Source organism: Schistocerca piceifrons, chromosome 1, assembly GCF_021461385.2.
Source record: "Schistocerca piceifrons isolate TAMUIC-IGC-003096 chromosome 1, iqSchPice1.1, whole genome shotgun sequence".
NCBI classification, from domain to species: Eukaryota; Metazoa; Arthropoda; class Insecta; order Orthoptera; family Acrididae; genus Schistocerca; species Schistocerca piceifrons.
The window spans coordinates 282204464-282230381 of NC_060138.1; the positions used below are offsets into that span (position 1 = coordinate 282204464).

The 25918-nt window shown below is 46.1% G+C and overlaps 1 protein-coding gene across 1 annotated transcript in view; it reads left to right on the forward strand.

The window, feature by feature from the left end:
- The window catches only part of LOC124783379 (phenylalanine--tRNA ligase alpha subunit), a 145035-nt gene that overhangs the window by 5483 nt on the left and 113634 nt on the right, over window positions 1-25918 (forward strand). The window contains exon 2 of the mRNA XM_047254057.1: window positions 23623-23760. Within this exon, the coding sequence (XP_047110013.1) occupies window positions 23623-23760 (138 nt within the window). The remainder of the gene's footprint in view (window positions 1-23622; window positions 23761-25918) is intronic.

The following is a 25918-nucleotide window of genomic DNA, read 5'->3' on the forward strand; positions in this document are numbered from 1 at the left end:
ATAATACAAATAGAGGAAGAACTGCTTGCTAAACTAGTGTGGCATGGAGTAAATTTTGTTTATCTCAATCAGAAAGGACCTAAGGAAAATAGGGTGAACATAGGGGCTTTTATTCTAGCCTTTAGTGGAAATTTTTTACTTGAGAAAATTAAGGTCATGGTCTATAAGCAGATCCTATTTTCCTCCTCCCATGGGACGTTTTAGGCAGCAGAGATTTTGACACATTTCCTCCTCCTGTATTAATGAGGTTAATCGTGGGTTGTGCAGGAGGACACTGCATGAGTGCAGTCCATGCAATGAACACCTGCGTGTGTAAACTGCCCAGAACACCAGTCGCCTGTTCACTGACACATTCAGTTTTCAAGTGGGTGAAGAAAATCCAGGAATGTAAAGCACTTGACTTCCTGTCTTATGAAGATGCTAAGAAAAACTGTGAGTGATTTCACACAGTCGATATGATTATAAACTTAGCAAAAATTCTGTCAAAATCCACACCTATCATAATTAAAATGTCTCAAATAGCAGCTCCTCGCCCTGGACACAGTCAGTGCCTGTTTTCTTCAGTTGGAGGTGGGGACAGTTCCTTTGATCCTCAAACCCACAGCACCAATGGTAACCATCCTGTTACTACAGCTGGAGGTGCCTTGTCCTTCTCAAACATCACAAGCGAACAGGACACCTTCCAAGGTGCCTTCTTCCCAGGACACCCCCCTGCGGGTTCGGGGGTAAGAATAGGCCCACGGTATTCCTGCCTGTATTAAGAGGCGACTAAAAGGAGTCTCAAATGTTTTGGCCCTTATGTGTTGGTCCCCTGTCGGGTTTGACCTCCATATCTCAGAATTATTCCGAAGAGCGAGATGATTGGGGAAGGGCGCCTTACTTGGTGCTTTGTGTCCATTGTGCGTTGAGACCTTTCGCCATCTTATTTGTCGTTGCACTGCACTCCTGCTCGCTCTCCATCTCTTGGGCATGGATACGTTCCTGTGTGCACTTTCTGCCATGCAATGTGCAGTGCCGCTGTCTGCACTGACGACGACCATGGACTAATTGTCACCTAATATCCAGCACGGTAGCCAGTCAGTTGTGGTGGGGCTGCCATGTATCCTGTTGGTTGTAGCCCCCCAACACAGGGATCGCTCTGCTGATGCCTGCGCCGTTAACTCCCCACATGTGCCAGGGAGTAGATGCCTATCTCCCTGGGGCATCGGGACTCCTGGTAATGACCAACCTGCCAGGTGGCCCTTGCTGAAGCTGGGTGGCACCTGTGGGGAGGACCCTTGGTCGGAGTGGGTGGCATCAGGGCGGATGACCTGCAGTGAAGTGTGGTACATAATCTCTTGCTGGTGGCCAGCCGCCAGCAGTCTCCATGCGTTCCCGGGCTCAATTTAACGCTCAGAAATATGATCCCAAAACATTCCCCTGGGAGATCACACCGTGGGAAGAGTGTAAGTCTCAGGATGGCAGTGACAGTTATTCGCTCCGGTTCCTAGTTTGTATGAAAGCTGATGGGGAGTCTTTCATGTCCACAAAGCCTCAGTTCTTCGTAGAGCATTTAGAGGACAAGTTTGGGTAGATGGAGGGCTTGTCCAAAATGCACTCTGGGTCAGTATTGATAAAAACGGTATCCTCTGCCCAGTCACGAAGGTTACTTGCTTGTGACAAGTTGGAGGATGTTTCCGTTACGATCACACCCCATAAGAGTTTAAATATAGTCCAGGGTATTATTTTCCATAGGGACCTGCTTTTGCAGTCTGATGACGAGCTGAACACCAATTTAGAGTGTCGAGGTGTTAATTTCGTCCGGCGCGTTCATCGGGGTCCGAAGGATAATCAGATTGCTATCGGTGCCTTCATCTTGGCCTTTGAGGGTGATATATTACCGGAGAAGGTCAAGGTGATGGTCTACTGCTGTGATGCCAAACCCTTTATCTCTCCGGTGCTTTAAGTGCTGGAAGTTTGGCCATATGTCTTCCCGCTGTGCTTCCAGCCTCACGTCGAGATTGCAGACGCCCATCACATCCCAATACGCCATGTGCTCTGCTTCCCATCTGTGTCAACTGTGGAGAGCATCATTCACCTTGCTCGGCAGACTGCAGGATCTTACAGAAAGAGCGAAAAATCATGGACTATAAGACCCTGGACTGACTGACCTATACTGAGCCTAAGAGGAAATATGACTGACTACATCATGTGCGAATGACATTTTCATATGCCACTGCTCCAACAACCATGCTAGCCCCATCAGTTCAGCGAATTCAAGCCAGATCGCCGAGCAGTACGACTCCACATGCCCCCTTGCCCATGGGGGGCACTACCCACCCTGTTGCTTCCGCGCAACCTACCTCGGGAGCAATACCCCTTCCACCCATTGGGGACGTCCGTCCCCGCTTCTAAGCCGGAGAAGCATCCAACTTCTTCGGCTCCTCTTGCTTGCAAGGGGTCCCTCGGGTCCCTCCCTTCCCAGGTTTCCACAAGCGGGAAGGATGACGCCCGACAGTGGCATAAGTGTCCACAAGCAGCTGGTTATAGGGCTTCGCGATCCTCCTCCATCCCAGAGACTGAATTGGTGAAGCCCTCCCAGCCAATGAAACCCAAGGAGCAGCGAGAGAAGTCCAAGAGGAAGACCTCTAAGGCCAAGGAACTTGGGGTGGCACCCACCCCACTGCAACCTTCGAGCTCTGCGTCTGAGGATGAGGTGGAGATCCTGGCGTCTGCTGAGGACCTAGATCTCACTGGTCCCTTGGACACAATGGATAGCAGTTGCACAGGTGCTCAGTCGGTGGCAGCAGGTGACCCAGCAACATAATCTACCTCCCCAGTCCCTTCACGCCTTTCTCAGCCATGGACAATGTTGTCCTCCAGTGGAACTGCAGCGGTTTTTTCCACCATCTTGCTGAGCTCCGACAACTTCTCAGCCTTCACCCTTTCCTCTGCATTGCTCTTCAAGAAACTTGGTTTCTGGTGATGCGAACCCCCACCCCCCGTGGCTATTGGGGTTATTATAGGAACCGGGCAGCTTACGAAAGGGTATCTGGTGGCGTCTGCATCTACGTCCTTCACTCCCTTCACAGCGAGTCTGTCCCTCTACAAACACCTTTAGAGGCTGTCGCTGTTTGGGTGTGGATGCCTCAGGCTGTTACTTTCTGCAGTCTGTGATGTCCTGCGGCATGTCCTGGCTGCGCTGATAGCCCAATTGCCGCCACCTTTTCTGTTACTGGGTAACTTCAACGCCCATAACCCTCTGTAGGGTGGATCAGTGGCAACATGCCGAGGCAGCACTGTTGAGCATGTATTGGCACAGCTCGACCTTTCCCTTTTATATGATGGTGCCTTCACACATTTCAGTGTGGCACATGGCACATACTCAGCCATCGACCTTTCAATCTGCAGCCATAGCCTCTTACCATCTGTCCAATGGAGTATGCACGACGACTTGTGCGGTAGTGACCACTTCCCGATCTTTCTGTCACTGCCACAGCGTCACTCTTCTGGGCGCCCCTGCAGATAGGCTATGAATAAGGCTGACTGGGACTTGTTCTCCTCCATTGCCACTATTGTGCCTCTTTCCAATGACACCATTGATGCGGTGGTTCATTCAGTCACCACCGGCACCATTACTGCCACAGAATCTGCCATTCCCTGTTCTTCTGGGTCCCCTCGGCGGATCACTGTGCCTTGGTGGTCGCCTGAGATTGCTGAGGTGATTAAAGATCGCAGGCGAGTGCTCCAACGTCACAAGCGGCATCCCTCATTAGAACACCTCATCGCCTTTAAACGACTCCGTGCGCGGGCCCACCGCATCATTCGCCAACACAAGCAGGAGTGCTGGGAAAGGTATGTCTCCACCATTGGTCTCCGTACCTCTCCATTGCAGGTGTGGGCCAAGATTAGGCGACCCTATGGCTATCGGACCCCCGTCAATGTCCCTGCGCTTTCACTGAATGGAGCAGTCTGTACTGAATCCGACACTATTGCCAACCGCTTAGCAGAGAATTTTGCTCAGAGTTCTGCTTCTGCGACTTAACCACTGGCCTTCTGCTCCCTGAAAGAGTGGTTGGAACATTGGAGCATATCATTTCACACGCGCCACCCTGAATCGTACAATGTTCCGTTCAGTGAGTGGGAATTCCAAAGTGCCCTAGCTGCTTGCCCTGATGCGGCTCCCGGGCCAGATTGCATGCACTGACAGATGCTCGAACGCCTCTCGGTGGACTGCCAGCGGTGCCTCCTAGACTTTTACAGCCATATCTGGTTTGAGGGTGAGTTCCCGTCGCAATGGTGGGAAAGCATCGTAATCCCCGTTCTGAAACCTGGCAAGAACCCACTATAGGTGGACAGCTACTGCCCCCTTAGCCTCACCGATGTTATTTGCAAGTTGCTCGAACGCATGGTGAGCCGGCGGTTGAGTTGGCTCCTTGAGCCTTGGGACCTCCTGGCTCGGTCTCAGGGCAGTTTTCGCCAAGGACGCTCCACCATCGACAACTTAGTGTACCTAGAGTGTGCCATTCAGTCAACCTTTTCCCGGCACAACCCCTCATTGCCGTCTTTTTCGATCTCACGAAGGCCTACAATAATACTTGGAGCCACCACATTCTCGCTACTCTGCATGAGTGGGGTCTTCGGGGACCACTCTCGATTTTTATACAGAACTTTTTCTCCTACGGCACTTTCAGAGTTCGTGTTGGTGCTTCTCATAGCGCACCCCATCCACAAGAGAATGGAGTCTGGCAGGGCTCTGTCCTGAGCGTCCCATTCTTTCTAATTGCCATCAATGGTCTTGCGCTCGTAGTACAATCGTCACTCTCTCCCCTCCTTTATGCTGATGATTTTTGTATTGCTTTGTGCTCCTCTTCTACTGTTGTCGCTGAACACAGTCTGCAGGGAGCTATACGGAAGGCGCAGTCATGGGCCCTCAATCATGGCTTCCGGTTTTCGGCTGCCAAAACTTGTGTGATGCACTTCTGTCACCATCATACCGTCCACCCCATCCCGAACTTTACCTCGATGACCAACTACTAGACCTAGTGGAGACTTACCGCTTCCTGTGTCTGGTCTTCGATGCCCACTTAAGTTGGCTTCCCCATATTCGTCAGCTTATAGACAAGTGCTGGCAGCATCTCAATCTCCTTCGCTGCCTGAGCCACACCGGCTGGGGTGCTGATCGTCGTACACTACTGCGGCTGTACCAAGCCATTGTACAGTTCCGTGTTGATTACGGAAGCATGGTGTATGGTTCAGCCACCCCTTCTGTACTGCGTCTGCTAGATCCTGTCCACCACTGTGGAGTTCGCCTCGCTATGGGAGCTTTTCGATGTAGCCCCGTGAACAGCCTCCTTGTAGAAGTGGGCCTTCCTCCAGTGCGGCTCCGGTGGCAAGTATTGCTCGCAAACTACACTGCACGTATCCATAGTTCACCTTTCCACCCAAATTACCGTCTTCTTTTCACCAACATGGCGGTCCATCTCCCGCAAAGGCAGCCAATAATTGGAAATCCCTTCGCTGTCCGTGTCCGGTCACTTCTTCATGACCTTGATGCTTCCCCCCCTACTACCTTTCCTGTAGACTTGTTTCCATACCCCTTCATGGTCAGTACCTCGGTCCTCTGCCAGACCTTCCTCTCTGTTCTTGGAGAGTTCGGGGGCTCAGGTATCATCTACACTGGTGGCTCCCCGGTCGACAGTCTTGTTGGCTTCGCTTATGCTCACGTTGACCATACAGAACAACTCTCCTTGCTGGTTGGCTGCAGCGTATTGACTGCAGAGCTGGTTGCCATCTATTGCTCTCATGAACATATCTGCTCCTATATTTTGACTAAGGTTCAGTCTTGATCACACCATTTATGTTTCAATGATAACCTATATCATTGAAACATAAATGATGTGATCAAGACTGAACCTTAGTCAAAATATAATAATCTATTGATCACTGTATTCCAAAAATGTTTACCAAAATATCTGCTCCTGCTGTGGTGAGTCCTACGTCATTTGTAGTGACCCCTTGAGCAACCTACAAGCCCTCGACCAGTGCTTCCCTAGGCATCCATTGGTATTGTTAATCCAGGAGTCTCTTTCTGCCCTGTACAGGAGTGGACGCTCAGTGACCTTCATTTGGACCCCAGGCCATGTTGGGGTACTGGGCAATGAACATGTTAACTGCCTGGCCAAACAGGCCACCAGTAAACCATCTCTGGACATTGGCCTCCTGGAGACCGATTTGCGAGCCGTCTTCCGCTGCAAAGTGTTCGCAGTTTGGGACGGTGAATGGCACAACCTGACAACACCAAACTATCTCCGTGCTATCAAGGAGATGACGAATGTGTGACGGTCATCCATGCGAGCCACTCGCAGGGAATCAGTCGTCGTTTGTCGGCTCCGCATTGGCCACACCCGGTTGACGCACAGCTATTTACTGCGCCGTGAGGACCTGCCTCTAAGTCGCTGCAGGTCGGCTTTGACGGTGGTCCACTTTTTGTTGGCCTGTCCCCTTTTAACTGTGCTCCGGCAGATGTTTGCGCTGCCTGATATGCTCCCAGCCCTTTTAACAGATGACACTGCCATGGCAGGCTTAGTTTTGCATTTTATGTGGGCAGGGGGCTTTTACCACCTGATCTAAGTGTTTGTCATTCTTTGTGTTGAGTCTGACTTTTGGCCTACGATTTTAGACTGGGTTTTTTTAGTATGTTTCTAGGTGGTTGGCTTTTTCTTTTTTTTTTTTCCTCGATGGTCGGCCAACCACTGTCACACTCTGTGTGCTTTTAATTCCTTTTGTCTGATCTCTGAGTGAGTCTGTCTTGTCCTGTGTCATCTCTTGGCATCTCCATTGTTCGTTTTTATTCTTTGTGGGTTTTTGAAGTTTTCGGAAAAAGGGACTGGTGACCCTAGCAGTCTGGTCCCTTCAATCCCACAAACCAACCATCTTCCCAGGACAAAAAGACTAGTAATCCACCACTGACCAGTGGCTGAAAGAGCCACAGGTTGCAGGTCATATAAGAAAATGGTCCTCTTCTGTTCCAGAAGTAAAGACAGGGAAATCCTCAGTGAAACCAAAACCTCACAGGGATGAGAGGGAAAAATTACATGTTGGCTCCAGTCGATCTTGGGAGGGGAAAGAGGCGCTTTTCTAAATTTCAGTCTCATTTAGATGAGTACCGTTGGCGGAAGAGCGTCCCTGAGGGCTATTGTTTTTTTCGGTTTTTTAAGGGCCATCAGTAAGATGTACAGGCCGAAGGTAGGTAGTTAGGCTGGTTCTTGTGGGCGCGTGCGCGTGTGCGTGCCCGTGTGTTGGCTGACCTAGGTTGTGGCACCAGAACTTTTATTGTGGTAAGTTTTTATTTTTCTTTTTTTTAAGTGTATTTGTTGTGTGTTGTTGTGGCTGGTGAGGTGGTTCTGAGTTGTGTGATTTGTTGTATTGGTAATTTGGTGTCATGCGTTGGTTTGTAGGTATGTTGTTGCCTGAAGGGAAGTTTTTTATTCCAAATTGTGGTCATATCTGTGGGTTTTTTGGTATTGGGAGTCGCTTTTGACCTATGTGGGTGAAGGGAACTGTTAGATTCCAATGGGTGGTTGTGGCTATGGGTGTTCTGGTTTCAGGAGTTGCTGTTGAGCTATATAGGTCAAGGGAAGTATTCAATTCCAATTTGTGGTTGTGGCTTTGGGTGTTCTGGGATCGAGCTGCAAGTAGATACCAGCACTCAGGTAATTGCCATGTTCCTTGCATTTGTGGAAGGTATGACTTAGTGTATAACATCAGAAATTACTTGAGACGTTTTGCGGGTGGTGCTGTTGTATACACACACATTGCAGTGCTGGAAAATTGCAGCTAAATGCTGTAAAAAGTGCAGAGCATCAGTGCTTGATGTAAGAGTAGGCAGTTGACTCTCAACATATGTATAATGTATTGTGGCCAAAAAGGGAGAAAGACATGGTATTGAATGACTATTCTTTTACTGAACAATATCTGGAAATGGTCTCGTCCATTAATTATATGGGTATGTGTATGAAACAGTTGAAAATGGAATGACATTATAAAACTAATTGCAGGATGAAATTCATCAGAAGAATTTTCAGAAAATGTAGTCCACACACAAAAGAAGTAACTTACATAACCCCCATTTGACCCATACTTGAATATTGTTCCCCAGTCTTGGACTGTTAACAAGGCAGATTCACAGAGAAAATATAGACAATCCAAAGAAAAGCAGTGTGTTTTGTCACAATGTTGTTTAATACCCTTAAAATGTTTTGTAGATGCTTCTCCACCTCCCGTATCAGATGCTAAAAGAGAAGTAGGTTTGTATATACTGTTAAAGTACTGCGAGTGTACATTCTAACACGAGTCAAATGACATGGTATATCCTCATAAATGTATCTCACATAAAGCCCTTGGAGATAAAATTAACCTTCTTAGGTAGCCATGTGTGTTAATATGATTGCTTCCAGGATGGGGATGAAATGCCAGCCCCAGATAGAATCCATCCGGCAGATTAATGATAAGGGGTTGGTGTGCTGCGAGCATGGATGTTGGTTTCAGGTGGTTTTCCAAATCCCTCTAGGTGAATACCAGCCTGGTTCCCATGCCCCATCTCAGATACATACTACACAAACATTTGGAACACTTTCTCATACTAGCACACAGAATTTACTCTACACGCAGACAAATTGGGTTCACTGCTTCTGCCCTGGGGGTGAATAGGAAACTGGTGACCATAGCTGTTTGTTCTCCTTAAACACTTACTCAAAAGCAGCTATATTAGAGAAATTTGAGCTCATATTGAATATTACTAGTTTACCCTAATCCACACCCTTAATGTGCCTTTTTTACTTCCGGTTATTTTGCACCAGATTTTCACGTGCATGTTTTGGGGTGTCTGGGAATAGTAAAATAGGGTGCATTTTTGTAGTAGTATGAAAGTGCAAGCGTGCTGGAGATAACCACAATCAATATTAAAGAAAAAAAGTCCTCTAGAGTTAGGGCCATGGGCACATGTCGTTACATCTGATGTTATGCTCATTTTGAAATGGCCTAATCTGCCAAAATGTAAAGTTTCTATTGTTTCCTTTCATCATCCTATTTCCAATTCTGTTATCCAATTACCTTTTTTCCCATTGAATCACTGGATTCGTTCTTTGCTCACCATAGTGATTGTTTATTATCTCTGTGTGCCATCTTTGATACTTGGTTTCAATTTTGTGTGTATCGTGTAAAATATGCCCATCATCCACTCCTTGTTAGCTTTTATACATTTGTGATTAATTTCATTTCTAACTGGCCCACTCCCTTGCTGTTCACTTTCAAAATTTTGGTGTTTTCGTTGCTCCTTTTAAAATTCCAGTGGATCTTATGTTACCTGTAGTTCCCGTTTTCTACCATTTCTAAACATTTCACTTTTCCTGCTGCATTTACTGCATTCTTTGAAGGTGGTTGTACCAGTTTTCCAAATCAGTAACGACTTCAAGCATCTTTGTCACTTGTTCTCCCAAGGCAACCTCAATTTTTGTTCTTTTCAGGTTGCAGCTCTTAACCTTCTTGAATTTCACTTCATTAGTAGGCTCCCTATCTTGTTATAGCTGCTATCAGTGCCTGCCTTTGAGTAACTCATGCAGTCCCTAAATTACTTACTGGTGTTTGCTTCATCGAAATACAGTAAATCTGATATCTAATTTGACCAAAGAATCTTTATTTAAACTCTTTCCGAACAGTTTTCAAAAAATGTTTTCACAGTGACTATTTAGTGTCTCGTAGGGCCTACATGATTATAGTGCTCAACTGCTTTCTCATTTCTTTTATTAAGTCGTAATTCTCACACTATTTTTCCATTCTGTGCCTTCACCAGTGACTGCATACAAATTTTTCATTAATATAAAATTCTCATTTTCTTTCCATAGTTTTTGATTTCATTGATATTTTTAAACACTTCTTCAATTTTACTCTCATCTGTACATGTAGCTGAGAAGTGTACAGGTGTGGTAAAAATATTTGTTGGATATCCATTCATCGATACTGTTGTTTATGTTTGCTGCAGTTAATCCTTTACTATATTTTCAGTTTCCCTACTCATTATGTGTACTTTTGCCCTACCAGTGTCTGACCCAGTGTGAATAATCATCTGATCCCTACTCCAAAAAAATACTCTCATTCAGACATCACTGATTAGTCAAGTATCTATCTGCATCCTTTTCATTTCCAGCTTTAGATTTTCTGCCTTCTGACTCTAGCTTAGTATTGTGACACATGTGCTAAACCTGATTAGCATTGTATTTTTGTCCACTACCTCTTCCCAAGTATTTGCTCCCCTGAAATATGGATGGAGACTTTTTATCTTCAGAACATTAATGCTAGCACAAAGCCATTTCGATGTATTGAGCAGAGAATTACATGTGCTGGGAAAAGATCATGTATTGGTTTCCTATTACACTACCATAGTCATTAGTTTCCCTGACCACACCCTTCAGGTAGCATCACACTTGGCGTGCGGTATTGTTAACTTCTGTCAACTGTGACAACCGCCTTCCCACAGAATGAAGGTTCACTGTGCACCCATCCCATCGTAGCTCTTTTGAGGGCCCCCATTATTTTAAGCACCTCAATGCCTGATGGGAGGGTTTTCATGCCTCAGTGATGCTCAGGGCTATGCTGGTGATAGCATAGGTACTGGCTGGGCCATTCAAGCTGAACAGGCCTTAGGGGGGTGGCCTGACAGAGTCCTATTGCTCTGGGGAGGGAGGGCTGCATTTTTCTTAGATCTCTACCAGCAGTGATTGGATACGCTTACTGCAACCTCAGGTTTCCTGTGCTGCCAGACCTGTAGGAATATTTTACAGACCATCATTAGATGCGGCAGTGGAACATAGTGTGCTTCAGAGAAATGGGAGTCTTTGGTTCGCTGCCTGGACAATGAGGAAGGTGCACACTTCTATAAAAGACGTCGCGGCTTGTGGGTGCGCTGTGTGCTGGTGGGGTGAACGGCTGTTAGGTAAAACAGTCTGTAGCAGGCAACATCTGAGGCACGTGCTATGCCGCAGTTGTGTAAGGCTTGCCCAGGCAAGCGGAGCTCTGCCTGGGTTGGCATTAGTTTCCCTTGCGGCTCGTAGGAGTCCTATGGAGCAACATCAATTCACGTCTGCCCCTGACGGGACGAGTTTATCATCGGGTAGCACCTACACCCACCCAACAAAGAAAACTCAGTCGGTCAGTCTGCCCTAGTAGTAGTCACATAATTATGGTAACAGGACACTAGTTTGCCTGCCATAAAACTTCCATCACAATCCAGAGAGAAGAGGGAACCCTCAGGCGGTCTCTCCTTTCTATATCCACAAGGCATTGGAGAGTATAGATGAGTCTTTAAAATGCATTAAATAACTTTTCAAAGGATCAATTCTAGTTTAATCTGCTGTGTTACTCAAAGTATCTAAGATCCTAGGATGCAAGGCCTTAGGTAACTATCCTGTTGTGACTGAGTTGTACAACACCCTTAACTTTTGTAAAGGCATTTTTACTACTATGATATAATAGAGATATGGTTGTCAGGAAGTTGAGTGAAGAATGGAAAAATATGGGCGTCACGGAAGTGCAGAACTGTATGAGGAGAGTTAAAGGCACGTTGGAAAATATTGCAACGTTTATTCAAACCTTCAACACTCCAGAATTCGACCATTATTCCCCAACCCAAAGCTATGCTTCAGATGTTGAAGGTTTGGTCTTACCACTGTGGCATGTAAGGGGAGGGTTATGTGTAGAAATTGTGGAGGCTCATCTCATGAATCGAACAACGCTTGTATACTCCGTGGATCACCCAGTATGGAGCAGGAAGTGCGGGGCATATTAATGAGAAATGAAAAATTCAGGAGTTGAAATATGAGATGTATACTGTTTGGTAAGCTAAAAAGCCTTCAGAGCTATGCAGTATCTGATGTTTGCTACTTCTTTTGGATTGACTCTTAATTAGCTAGTCCCTAAGTATGTTGCCTCTCACAAAGCCAGACCGCAGATTCAAGTACGTACACTTGCGAGAAGGAAACTGTTCGGAAGCCATCAACAGTGGATTTGGAACCTGTGCCAAATACCAACATCAGAGGGCCATTAAGCAGTCCTCTCCACCTATGCGACCAAGTCCTCCCATAAGTAAGGAAAAATGCCACACAAAAAGTATTAAGAAATCTAAGAAAGTGTAAGCACAACCATTCTTTCTGCAAGCAATCTCACTTCCTGAAGGTGATTTTATAGCTGAAGATACTGATATCCAATTGCAGGAAACAGAGAGCTGGGCACCCTCTAATGTTTCCCCTGGTGTTTTGGATAAATCACCATTACCGAGGAAGGACAAGGACAACATTTTAAAGTCACTGATGCTTCTGGGTTAAGGGGCTACTACTCCTACAGGAATGATGATGATATTGTATACAGGGCTAAGGGTGTGCCTCTTGTCAGGGTCATCCAAGCAGTTGCAGTTTAAGTTCTCACACCAGTTAAGATTACTATGTGTTCTTATCTTCCACCTCACAATCTGATGGATGCAGATGCACTGACAGAGCTATTTCAGGTATTCCACCAGCAATTTCTCTTTGTAGGTGACTTAGTGCACACAATGTGCTGTGAGGATCGTCTACCACTTGCTCCAGTTGTTGAATTACTAAGAATCTCGTCTATTTAGCCCCCCCCCCCCCCCCCCCCCCCCTCCAAGGGGAACGTCACTTTTTGGCGGATTCGTGCTTGGCTACCAAAGTTCGGCATTGCTTGTTGCTGACATAAGAACAGTCTCACCTTTGTTTTTTGTTGCCTTTTCCTTTCTTTGTTTCCCTTCTCCTCTTGTTGCTCTGGTTCGGCGTTTGAGGTTCCTCTTTTTCTTCTTCCCACCTGTGCACTCCTGAAGGCCGGCCCATGCATCTGACACACAACAGGTGACTGGGTAACATGTAATTCCCAGCCCTGACTCGACAGGTAGGATTTGCATGTACCCCCTGGTACAGGCCAGGCCCAGGGAGGAGTGATTGCCTGACCTGCAACCTTCCCAAAATGTTGATTGGTCCCTCTGTTGGGTGTTTTGGAGGTGTGACCTGAGGTGTGAACAATTACCTAAGGCAGGTGCACCCCCTTGTGAAGGGGTCCCCCAGTTGGAAATAGCACACCATCGGACATTCTGGCAGTCATGGGGGATTTCCTTGTGATGAGTCAATCATCTTCACAATCAGCATCTACAAAACATAAATGTAATGAGGCTAACGATTCAAAGACCGTTCACGCTGCACCACGGTTCCTTGTGGTCTCACATACTGAAGACAGTCAGTCCTTCACCACAGTAAATCCGTGTCTTGTTCAGAAAGGTCTTGATGCAATTGCCGGCCCTGTGAAATCCTGCTCTCGTATACTAAATGGCACTTTGCTTTTGGACACTACTTCTTATTCTCAAGCGCCACAACTGTTTGCTGCCTCGCTTATCCATGGCTACCCTTTTCATGTTGAAGCCCATAGAACTTTGAATTCTTCCCGAGGTGTAATTTACACCAGGCTGCTCGACGGTCTAACCAAGGCTGAAATCCAATCTTACCTCTCCGATCAGGGTGTCATTGCCGTCCATCGTGTAATGAAAAGGGTAGACTCCTCCTTAGTGCCCACCCCACCCGCACTCTTTTCCTCACCTTTGATAGAATGATGCTTCCATCCAAGATTAAACCAGGCTGTGAAATTATTACAGTCTGGCTGTATATTCCGAACTCAATGCACTGCTACCAGTGTCATTTTTTCAACCACACTAGAACGTCTTGTCAACACCCAGCCAAATTTGTCACCTGTGGTAGGGATGCGCATGAGGGCGATTGTCCGCCTCTTTCTCCCCACTGTACTGACTACAGTGGCAGCCTGCCGCCTCCTCTCGGGATTGTCCTGTGTATCTTGATGAGCAAGCTGGCCAAGAGATCCGGGAAAAGGAAAAAGTGCCTTATCCAGTAGCTCACAAGTTACTGGCTAGTTGCAAACCCTGCATTCTTCTGACTGGCACCTTTAGTTCTGTTCTTGTTACCCCTCGCTCCATGAAGGACATGGCCACGCAGACGTGCGACTTCCAATTCAGTTCGGAGGTTGTGAAATTGCCCCTGGCGACCTTAGCAAACCAAGACTTCCTCAGTTGTCATGATCAGGTGGACTATCTCACCAACGTTATCCTCACTGCTGCAGAACATTCCATTCCTCACGCTTCCTCTTTACCACGTCGTATCCCAGTCCCATGGTGGACTGAGGCATACCACGACGCAATTCACGCACAGAGCTGTGCTCTCCACGTTTTTAACCACCACTCTACACTGAAAAATTGCATTCATTATAAACATGCGTGCAAAGTGTCATTGAGTTCTTCGGGATAGCAAATGAGCTAGTTGGATTTCATTCACTAGTTCTTTTAACAGTTCCACACCTTCCTCTGTTGTGTGGGCCAACCTCTGACGGCTCTCTGGAACCATGATCCATTCCACCATTTCTGGCCTGACAGTAGGTGCCGATGTTATCGTGGATCCTCTTTCTATCTCCAACATCTTGAGCCACCATTTTGCAGAGATTTTGATCCCTTCCCACTTTCACTCTGCCTTCATCCACTGGAAACGAGTGTAGGCGGCTCGGGCGATACCCTTCTCTTCTCCGAATCGTGAGTGCTACAGAGCCGCCTTTACTGTGAGGGAGGTGGATCATGCTCTCAGTTCATCCTGGTCCTCCGCCCCAGGGCCAGACGCTATCCACATTCAGATATTGCAGCGCCTCTCTCTTGCGCACTTTCTGCTTAACACATACAATCGCATCTGCGCTGAGGGCACATTTGCTGGATGCTGGCATGAAGCCTCTTGTCATACCCATACCTAAGCCCGGTAAGGACAAAAACCTTCCTTCTAGCTACCGCCCCATCTCTCTTAACAGTTGTGTTTGCAGGGCAATGGAACATATGATTCATGCTCAGCTGGTATGGTGGCTCGAGTCTTGCAGTTTCCTGACAAATGCTCAGTGTGGATTTCGAGCATGGCGTTCTGCAGTTGACCATCTCATTACTTTGTCCACCCATGTCATGAATGGTTTTCTGTACAAATCCCAGACAGTGTCTGTGTTTTTCGGTTTGTAGTAGGCCTGTGACACCTGCTGGAAAACTGGTATCCTCCGTACTCTTTACATGTGGGGCTTCCATGGCTGCCTGCCCTATTTCTTCCAGGCATTTTTAAAAGACAGAATTTTCAAGATGCATATGTGTTCGCCTTGTCTGACACTTTTACCCAGGAAAACGGTGTGCCTAAGGGTTCCCTCCTGAGTGTCATCTTCTTTGCTATCACCATTAACTCTATAATGGCCTGTCTCCCACCAGGCATCTGCAGCTCCATTTTTGTTGAAGATTTTGCCATCTATTGCAGTTCTCCATGGACCTGTCTCACTGAGCGACATCTTAGCGATGTATTGATCATCTTTACTTCTGGAGCATCAGCAATGGCTTTTGCTTTCCCACTTACTAAACCATCTGTATGAATTTCCGGTGATGCAATTAGTTTCTCCCACCATCTTTACATCTTGGGCCTGCTGCCCTCCTGTTTGTTGAAACTATGAAATTCATGGGGCTCATGCTTGATAGGAAATTCTCTTGGTCCTCCCATGTCTCTTACCTGGCAGCCCGCTGTACGCAGTCCCTCAATGTCCTACGTGTCCTCAATGGTACTTCTTGTGGTGCTGATCGAATCACCCTACTCCTTTTGTACCGGTCCCTTGTCCATTTGAAACTCGACTATGGGTGCTTTGTTTATGCGACTGCACGTCCGTCCATCTTATGCTGTCTCGGTACTATCCAACATCATGACATCCATTTGGCCACAGGTGCCTTTTACACTAGCATGCTCGAGAGTCTGTATGCTGTAGCTGCTGAACTACCACTGCCCTACTGCCATGACTTTCTTCTAAGCAGGTGCGCACGCTGTTTGTCTCCCATGCATGGCCACGCATCCTATGCCTCCTTCTTTGATGATTCCCTTGATCACCAGTTTGGGGCGCGTTCCTCTTCTCTGTTACCTCCTGGAATCTAGTTTTGGCATTTGGTACGGCAGCTTAACTTCACACTACCTGCAACTTTCCCAGTGGGTGTGAACCCTCCACCACCTTGGCTTTGTGAAGTGGCCCATGTTAACCTTGGCCTTGATTCACTTCCTAAGGACACTACTCCAGCCTCGATCTATCGCCTTCAGTTTCACGACCTTCGCGTGGAACTTAGCGATAGTACCTTTGTATACACTGATGGCTCTTGGACCGACTGTGGGGTTGGGTGTGCCTTCGTCATCGGCACCCGTGTCTTTCGATATCAGCTTCCAGCACACTCCTCAGTATTTAGAGCCGAGCTTTTCCCCTTGTATTAGGCCACGGAGTACATCCGGCAACACATCCTTGCCAATTGTGTCCTCTGCTCAGACTCACTCATCGCCCTCCAAAGTCTCTGTGCACTGTACACTGCTCATTCCTTAGTGAGTTGGGGCCATATAAACTGTCATTTGCTCACTTTTGGTGGAGCTAATGCCATGTTTCTGTAGGTTCCTGGTCATGTCAGTCTGCCAGGAAATGAGGCTGCTGACACTGCTGCCTAAGCTGCAGTCCTTGTACCTCAGCCCGCGAGTTCCTATATTCCCTCTGATAATCTCTATGTTGGCGTCCATCAGGAGGTGGTGTCCCTTTGGCTTTGCCAATGGTTGTCGCTTCACGGGAATAAGCTCCAGCTTATTAAGCCTCTCCCCGTGGGTTGGGTGACCACCTCTCGGCCCTCCTGCCGGGAGGAAGTCATTTTAAGCAGACTGTGTATTGGGCACTGCCTTTTTAGCCATCATCATTTGATAAGTGGTGCTACCCCAACAGTTTGTACACATTGCGCCCAAGTTTCAACTGTCTGCCACTTCCTGAGGAATTCCCATTTTTTAACCACTTATGTTCCTGCGTGGGTTTGCTGTCTTGAGTTATCGACTGTTAGCAAATGATGCATGAGTTGTGGACCACATTTTGCTTTTTATCTGTCAAAGCAATAAGGTGAAGGCCATTTAATTTTTAGTTCTGGACCTCCGTTTCTGTATGGTGTCTCCTTTTGACTTGGGCACATATGACCCCAATTGGTGTTTGTGCCCTAAAGCAACTCAAAACCAAAACCAAATAGTTCATTTAGAGAGTTTTTGCCTTTTGAACTCTGGTCAGATGACACAATTTTCCACAGCTGAGGGTCGTCTTCTTAGCCATTGGCCTTTGTATTTGCTCTCCAGCTATTGCAGACTCAATTCAGTGGGAAGTGCTGCAGATTCATCTGCTGACTTAGACTGTGGTAGACAGGAGACCACAAAGGTGGATGCTCCAAAGGGCAATTCGATACCTGTATTGTTACTGGCCCTTCTCCAAATAACAAGAATGTACCCAGGAGGTGGTGAACCACGTCATCTGTGTGATCCAGTGAGCTGATACCATTTCCTTTCTCCAGTCCAATAACCACTTCAGATGATGACCTGTCTCTTGGTAGTATGACGAATGTCACTTGACACTCAGATCCAAGCACGCAGCTTTGTGACAATATAAGCACCATCCAACTACTGAAAATGTTCGTGCCTTCAGGTCTTGAGAGCACTAGCAAGGCAAGTGGTAAGGGAACAGTCAGGGAACTTGTGGAAGGAATTTTCAACTTCCATTAGTCAGTCCACATATGCTGCACAAATTTGCACTCAATAAAGTGGATTTCAGGCAGGGTCAGTACACTTCCCATTATGGCCATTTTGAGAAAGGGATTCTTGAAGGCCATGACTAAAGTCATGGCTCAGGTTTTAGATGATTGTATTTTTACCATAACTGCTAAATCCAGACGAACTCCTGAGTTTCAGATGTTCTTTAGAAGGCTGCACTTCTTCTAATCTAATGATCAGATTACAGTCTTCCATTCTCTATGTGGAAGCTGGAATCAGCTTTGTCTGCAGCCAAAGGCACAGCTCCAGGGCCGGGTCAGAAGGAAGCAATATTAATTCCGGTATGGAAACCGGCTAAGGATTGTACCAGAGCTAATAGTTAAGGAAGTGTTGAATTTACCAGCTGATGGGTAGTACTCTAGAGTGCATAGTCAACTGTCACATTGTCTGGCTCCTCAGATGCTGGAGTCACCTATGCTACGTCCTAGTGCAGTTTCAGGTGCTACCATTCCACAATTGATTGTACTGGAGAAGGCTATACAGGAATCTTTCTTACATCAATACCGTTTAGTTGGTATGTTTTTCGATACTGTACCACCATTTGGAGGTACAACATCCTTCTCCAACGTCATGAATGAGGACTAGGTGGACGCATCTGCCATTTCTTATCACATTGGTGATTTTTTGTCTGACCGCTTTGTTCAGGTGAATGAGTTTCCCATAGGCAGTGTACTCAGTGCCACACTGTTCACAATCCCTATCAACAGCATCTCTTCTGCAGTCAGAAGCCCAGTTAAAAGTTCTTTTTTTGTGGATGACTTGACAATCTTATACTCTTCTTTCAAGGAGGTTGGAAACTTGGGCTAGTAGAACTGGTTTTTGGTTTTCACTTGAGAAGACTACTTGGATCAATTTTAATAGTGCTTGTTGCAGTTTTCCCTTACTGGAACTCACAGTAGGGGACACTATTTTAAATTTTAAGGACAGTATGCAGTTCTGGGCATACTATTTCACTCAGAATTAATCTGGCTCATGTACCTGACAGACCGGCAAATAAAAGGTTGTAAATTGTGGAATATTTTGAAGTGCTTCAGCGGAAAGGCATGAGGAGGTGACAGAATGCCCATCCTACAGTTTTATAGAGCATTTGTCAGATCCTGGTTAAATTATGAAATCATTGGATCCGCCCATAATTCCTACCTCTAGGTATTAAATGCTGTCCACCATGAGGACATTTGGATGTCAACTGGAGCCCAGTTTGGGACCAGCCCAGTTCACAGTCTGTCTGCAGGGGCTGGTGAACCACCACTCTGCATTCGGTGATGCTTCCTTGTGGCTCATCAGGCCCTCAAAATCTCGGCATTGCCTCAGTCATTGGCATTTAGTGTCACAGTCCATCCCAACTTTTAGTGGCTGTTCAGGAATCAACCCCAGGGGACCGAGCCATTCAGGAAACATGCTGCCAACTGTCTCACAGGTCTGGGTGTATCAGATCTTCAAATACACAGCCAGGGATGGAACAAATTGCCACCTTAGTGTATTCGGAGTCCCAAAGTAATTTTAAGCCTGGCACAGTACAAGAAAACTTGTACTCTGGGTTACATTTTTACAACTTTTTTATCTTCAGTTTACTCCTCTCGGAGGCTCACAACCCTTTAGTGCATAGGTGCTTGGTAATCAGAGTCCCAAACTGTTGCAGCACCTCCTTCCTGTCCTTTACTGTTAAATTTCATCTCTGACCATCCTTCCTTCCCTTGCTCTCTGTCAAGGTGGCAGTCTTTGATGTCAACCCAGCTATTCCATAGGTTCTACCTGCCTTTCTTGGAATTCTCTTTCATTCATCACCTTTTGGCTGAAGTAATTTGTGGTCCCCTTCTGAGTTTGATCTTCATTTTCCAAATTGTTCTGTAGTGTGAACCAAGTGAGGAAGAATGCCTTGAATAGTGCCTATTGCATGTAGTGTTAAAGATAATCTTGCACAATCCATGCATAGGTTCTTATTTGCACTTCAAGGCCAGTGCAGTAGCCAAACTGGGGTCTTTATTTATCCTTTCAGTTAAGCCCAATGGAATGGCAGGGATCAGACTACAGGTGCTTGGGATACTACGCCTAAACACATGTTGAGGAATATGTCTGTCTTCCTGAGGCATCAGGGCTCCTGGCAATAGCCATTGTGCCAGATGGCCTTTGCTGTGGCTAGGTGGTGCCCATGTGAAGAATCCTTGATCAGGAATAGGTAACATCATGGAAGATATTTTGCACCTGAAACCTATTGGATTATACCAGAGCAATGTCCGTTCTGATCCTGCCATCTCTTCAGAGAGGAATCGAAACTTTGGTGCAGACAGTTACAACCCTATTGATTTCCCTACCCTGGCTACGCCATGAAAAGAGGGAAAGCCAGATATCTAGGAGTGGAACACTTTATTCAGTAAATAGTACATATGTAATCTGTTGGAGATACTTTACTGTGTCAAAGCCCTAATTTTTTTAATCGTATCCAACATAAATTTGGGGGAGCTGAGTCATTAGGCAAAATGTGCAATGGATCGTGTTGATTAAAGTCTCTTCTGCTGCACAGTTTACAGCTTTGCAGTCAGGTGAACATTTGGATGACATGTCAGCGACCTGCTCAGGACTTTGAATGTGGTCCAAGGACTCGTCTTCCACCGAGACCTCATGCTCCAGACAGACAAGGAGCCATGGGCTAATCTTGAGTGGCAAGGTGTACATTTTGTCTAACACATCCAAAAAGATTCGAAGGATAATAGAGTAGATACAGATGCCGTTTTTGTAGCCTTTGAAGAGAATCTTCCCCCAAATCCCTTTCAGTTACAATGTGAAACCTTACATCCTACTGCCAGTGAGTTGTTTTCTTTGGTCATTTGTCATCCCACTGCTTGGCAGAGTCTAGATATAGCAACTTTGTAATCATGGACAATCACTCCAGTCCTTGTAAACAACCATCTTTGTGTCTCAATTCTAGATCAATTCTCAATCTAGAGTCTAGATATAGCAACTTTGTATTCATGGACAATCACTCCAGTCCTTGTAAACAACCATCTTTGTGTCTCAATTCTACGGAACTCCATCCTCCACGTTCACTAGTTTGCCCAGTCTTCAAGAAGAAGAAGAAGAAGAAAATCTATGCTAATAAAAAAACTGTATAACTGTCTCGGCTGTGCATTTGTCTGTGTGAATATGCTAATCTCCAAGACTGCTAGACAGATCCTGAATATACCACAACACTTAAAAGATTGAGGGTTATGTGGTTTCAAGATCCTAATCAAAGATCATGTGGCGAGACGTGCTGCCGCTCGAGAACATCAGACACTAACTCTGTTCCACGCTGACACAACGCTCAACAATGGAAGAGCAGAGAGGGATGTGAGACAACATAAGCGAATAGTATGCTGATAGACCCCTTCCTAGGATGACACTGAGACAGGAGTGGCATCCAGGCCAAGAGGATATAAGCGCCGTTCCACCGGCCATGGCCAGAGTTCCAGTTGAGCTGCCCTATGAACGCTACAGTAGTGACTTTGAAACTGTATTGGTTCACTTGTATTATGAATTGTATATCTTGTGATGCCTATGTATCTCATAGAGTTAAGTATTGTAATCGTTTCCTTACGTAAACAAATCTGTTAATACGATTTGCTTGAATTATTGTCTGGCGATCCGAGACAGCACCTTTCCTAGGTCGCCCAATATTAGACGAGTGGGCAGAACACAACAAAGTTGCTTTTGGGAAACTCCTTCCAAAAGTGAAGTAATGTAATTGAGAGAGTGTTATACATTATCTTGCTCCCCAGAACCTTCACTCACAGAGACTTAGTTATATCTTTCCAATGTATCATCATAGAAGCATAAATTTTGATGAGATGTGGTGCAGGTGAGTGGCTCTTTGTAAAGCAAATCCCACTTATTCCTAACAGTCTACCACATACTTTAAACGTGTACAATTCTCAGTGAGCTTATGTTATACCGTGACCATAAACAAAGCCAGATGCTCGTGTTGCAGGCATGGACCTTAGTGTAAGTTGCTTTTTGTACAGCCAGCTGTATGTGGCTCTCTCCTGTGTTTGTGAAGCAAACAAGCTCTTCATTCATGTCCCCAATCATACTACTTCAGACATATACAAAGTCCTATGATGTCTGACACAGCTGTAAATAAATACCTTGGCAACACCAGGTTTCTCAGCTAGTACAGAACTATTTCTCCCTCTACCATCTCTTGTGGTTCCCACGGCACCATCTTCGGGAACCACTTCCCACACCTGCCCTGAGGAACAACTTCCTCCTTGGGGCATCTGTCCCTGGAAACCCACAGGTGAGAAGCTGGACACTGGCCACTGATCGAAGGGACTGTGACCTCTAGTCCCAGGACTGCCCACTCATTGTGAATAGGCCCTAGCAAGAACCCCAGCCACCAAAGACTGTGAAAGAGGAGGAGGAGAACCATCAAATTCTGAAGCAATGTTCCTTGATGTGGTTCCATCACCATTGGTGACAGGCAGAGATCTGGAGTGCGTGAACAGTCCTCCTAACTTGAACACCCAAAACGTGATCATTCAGTGGAACTGTAAAGGATAGTACTGTCACCTACCAGAACTACAAAGCCTTATCTCCTCCTCTTCTGCAATTTGTGTTGTGTTACTCTACAAGAAATGCACTTCACTTTTTACCATTTCCCAATGCCCTGAGTACATTCTGTCAGAACCAGGCTTTTTCTGAGGTGCCATGTGGAGCAATCAGTAAACTGGTTCACACAGAGTTGGTTCCTCATCGTACAACATTGCAAGCAGTAGCTGTGTAAGTCAAAAATCCTCAACAATTACCATTTACAATGTTTACATACCTTCAGGCAGGCCACTTACTTTGAGTTGACGAACTGAATCCAACTACCTCCCCCCCTCCTTTCAGAGCGTAACATCAGATGTGCAGATCAGACTGTGATTAAAGCAAAATACTAAACTCGGCCATGTATAGCTGTTCCTTCAACATACATATCAGTACATTCAATTGTTGCCTACTCATTGTGTAGGCCTATGTTGAAAAGTAATGAGGGAAAGGTTATGTTCCTACCAAATGCCTTTATTTACTCTAGTAAATTTTGCATTGTGTTCTATTATATTGGCTCCTACTCTCTGATTCCTGTATATCTGCTGGACCATTTTCCAATTTTGATGATAAAACTTACTGTGCATGAAAATTTACATCATTTACAATCAGTCTGCATTGTGCAAAGCTTGTTCTAAATCTTGTTTACTGCTGTGAATATACCATTTCCTGTCGTGTGGGACCCGTCTTTGCTGGGAAAACGTTAATTAATCATGAAGATCTCACTATTGTTAATTTTCAATTTATGTTAATACAAGGTACAACTTTTATGAGAGGATCATAGCTTTTCTCTAGTGTTTCATATGTGTTCACCATTTTGCAACTGCTTCTAGTGTATCTTAATATTACCATGCATTAATAACTTTCCTTGGAGGTCTGACGTGAGTATTTTAGAGCTCTTGGCTGCAATGTTTGATAACAGTTACATAGTGAACCTGCCTCACATTTTCATGGTTGGTATAAGATAAGCAACTTATTGATCATTTGAACCAAAATACTTGTTAAAAATTGTCTGGTACGTAATACAGCTTTTCTGTGTTTACATTTAGTTTTTGTAGCAAAAATGCATTAAATATGGAGTGAACGTTGACATTGAAATATGCTACATGTAAATCTGTTATCACTATCTATATTTATCAGTGGCATTTGTTGTGGGAGGGCTGGTATGTGATGTCAGAATACACACTGTGACAGCTGATGTAATATTTCAAAAGAGAATAACTTTTTCCTGGCTATAGTCCCCAGTACTATGCAAATACTGTTAATTTACTCACATTAAATTTTTCACTATGAAACAAATGTTACAGTACACTGTTGCTAAATTTTGTTGCAATTACAGCTGGTATCAACAGAGGCAGTATCACATCAGAAGTGGGAACTGACAGAGGAAGGGACAGTGGTTGCTGATAAAGGAAGCCATGAGGCACGAACCTTTTATGCTATTTCTCCAGAGGGAATGCCTCTTAAAGACTTGAAGGTATGTAATGAACTGCAGCTAAGTTTTGGGTAACTTGTGTAAGACATTCAGTAGCAATTAATCTCATAATTTTTAAACAGACAGTTTAACTTGAACTGCCATGTCAATTTCTCGTACAGATTAGTAAATATTCTTCCTGCAGCTGATATTTATGAGAAAATAACAAAACTTACACTGTTCGTCGAAAAGTTTAAGAAAGTTTTGGATTTAAAACTGTTGTGTTTTGTTGATTCCCAGGAATAAAGTAATCCTTTATTCATATCCTCTGACATTAGAATTTAAAAGGCAAGAAGGAAGATAACTGGTCTACATATGGTACCGTCTTGGGCACCATGCCCTACCAACTCTTCCCCTTTAGTGTTGACTCCCTTGTTCTCACCATAGATGGCTGCCTCTCATCCTGAGTGAAATGATAGTTAAATCAAGACCCTATGCTGTCGACAGGTGTTGATATACGTCAACAGGGACAGTTGAAAATGTGTGCCCCAACCGGGACTGGAACCCAGGATCTCCTGCTTACATGGCAGATGCTCTATCCATCTGAGCCACCGAGGGCACAGTGGATAGTGCGACTGCAGGGGTTTATACCTCGCATGGTCCCGTGAGACTCACATTCCCATCCTGACCCCCCAGGGGGTCCACAACTCTTTTGTGGATACGTGCGTAGCGAGCACGGGACCCCGAGCTAATGTGGCCCTCCTTCCTTTCCGGGCTGCATACCTTCCTTTTCCGCATCCTTCCCTCTCCCCCATCTTCGCCCCTCCTCCCCTCACCTCTGGCTCTTTCCTTCCCTTTCTCCCCCTCTGGGAGTATGGTTTGTGCCTATGTCGGGAGACGGACGCTCGTAAATGTACCGCATTCTTCGCCTTCTCTGCTTGTATGTCTTCATCCTTCCTTTGTCCTTCTCTTTTCCTTACCTTTTCTCTTTACCCTTTTCTCCGCTGCGGCGTTTGAGACCTCTCCTCTTTCCTTTCCCTTTCTTTGTTTTTCCCTTTCCCTTTCTCTTTCTTCCTCCCTGTGCGTGTCTGAAGGCCGGCCCACGCATTTTTGTGCGTAGCCGGTGATGGGGTAACGCGTAATTCCTTGCCCCGGGTAGACAGGTAGGACATGTACGTACCCCCTGGTAACGGCCAGGCCCAGGGAGGGGTGATTACCCGAGCTGATACCTTCCGAAAGTGCCGATTGGTCCCTCCGTCTGTTTGTCGGGAGGTGTGACCTGAGGTGTGAACAATCACCTAAGGCGGGAGTGCCCTCAGAGAGGGCCCCCACAAGGGAGGAGCGCGCCATCGGAGACGCCGGTAATCATGGGGATTCTTCCGCAATGGTTTCCTCACCTTCCACTATGTCTGCTCACAAGCGTAAGTTCACTGAGTCCCAGCCACAGACAGTTCTTCCATCGTTGCCACAATTCCTTGTTGTATCTCGGTCTGACGAAGGTCACGACTTCTCCATGGTCAACCCTTTCATTATTCAGAAAGGTGTCGACGCAATTGCAGGTCCTGTAAAGTCTTGTTCCAGATTACGGAATGGCACCCTGTTGTTAGAAACAGTCTGTGCCCTCCAGGCACAAAAATTGCTGCGTACTTCACTGCTCCACACCTTCCCTGTCCGGGTTGAAGCGCACTGCACTTTAAATTCCTCACGTGGAGTCGTTTATACACGCTCCCTCAATGGATTGTCTGAACGGCTGTTCATAGAGTCTGTCTTCTTGACATTTGACAAAGTTCACCTCCCATCGAAAATCAAAGCAGGCTATGAGATAATTTCCGTTCGCCCTTACGTCCCAAACCCTACGCGTTGCTATCGGTGTCAGCGGTTCAATCACACCAGCCAGTCCTGTTCCAATCCGGCCAAATGTGTTACGTGTGGCAAGGATGCCCATGAGGGTGCTTGTCCACCTCCATCCTCTCGCTGCATCAACTGTATGGGTGACCACGCTGCTTCCTCTCGAGATTGCCCCATTTTTAAAGACGAAAAGCTCATCCAGGAAATCAGAGTGAAGGAAAAGGTGTCGACCTTTGCTGCTCGAAAATTATTCGCCAGTCGACAGCCCACCGTGCCTCAGACAGGAAAATACAGCACTGTCCTTACTTCTCCTCGACCAACAAAGGAGGCGGCCACGCAGACTTGCGACCTCACCTTTAGTGCCACGGTCGTC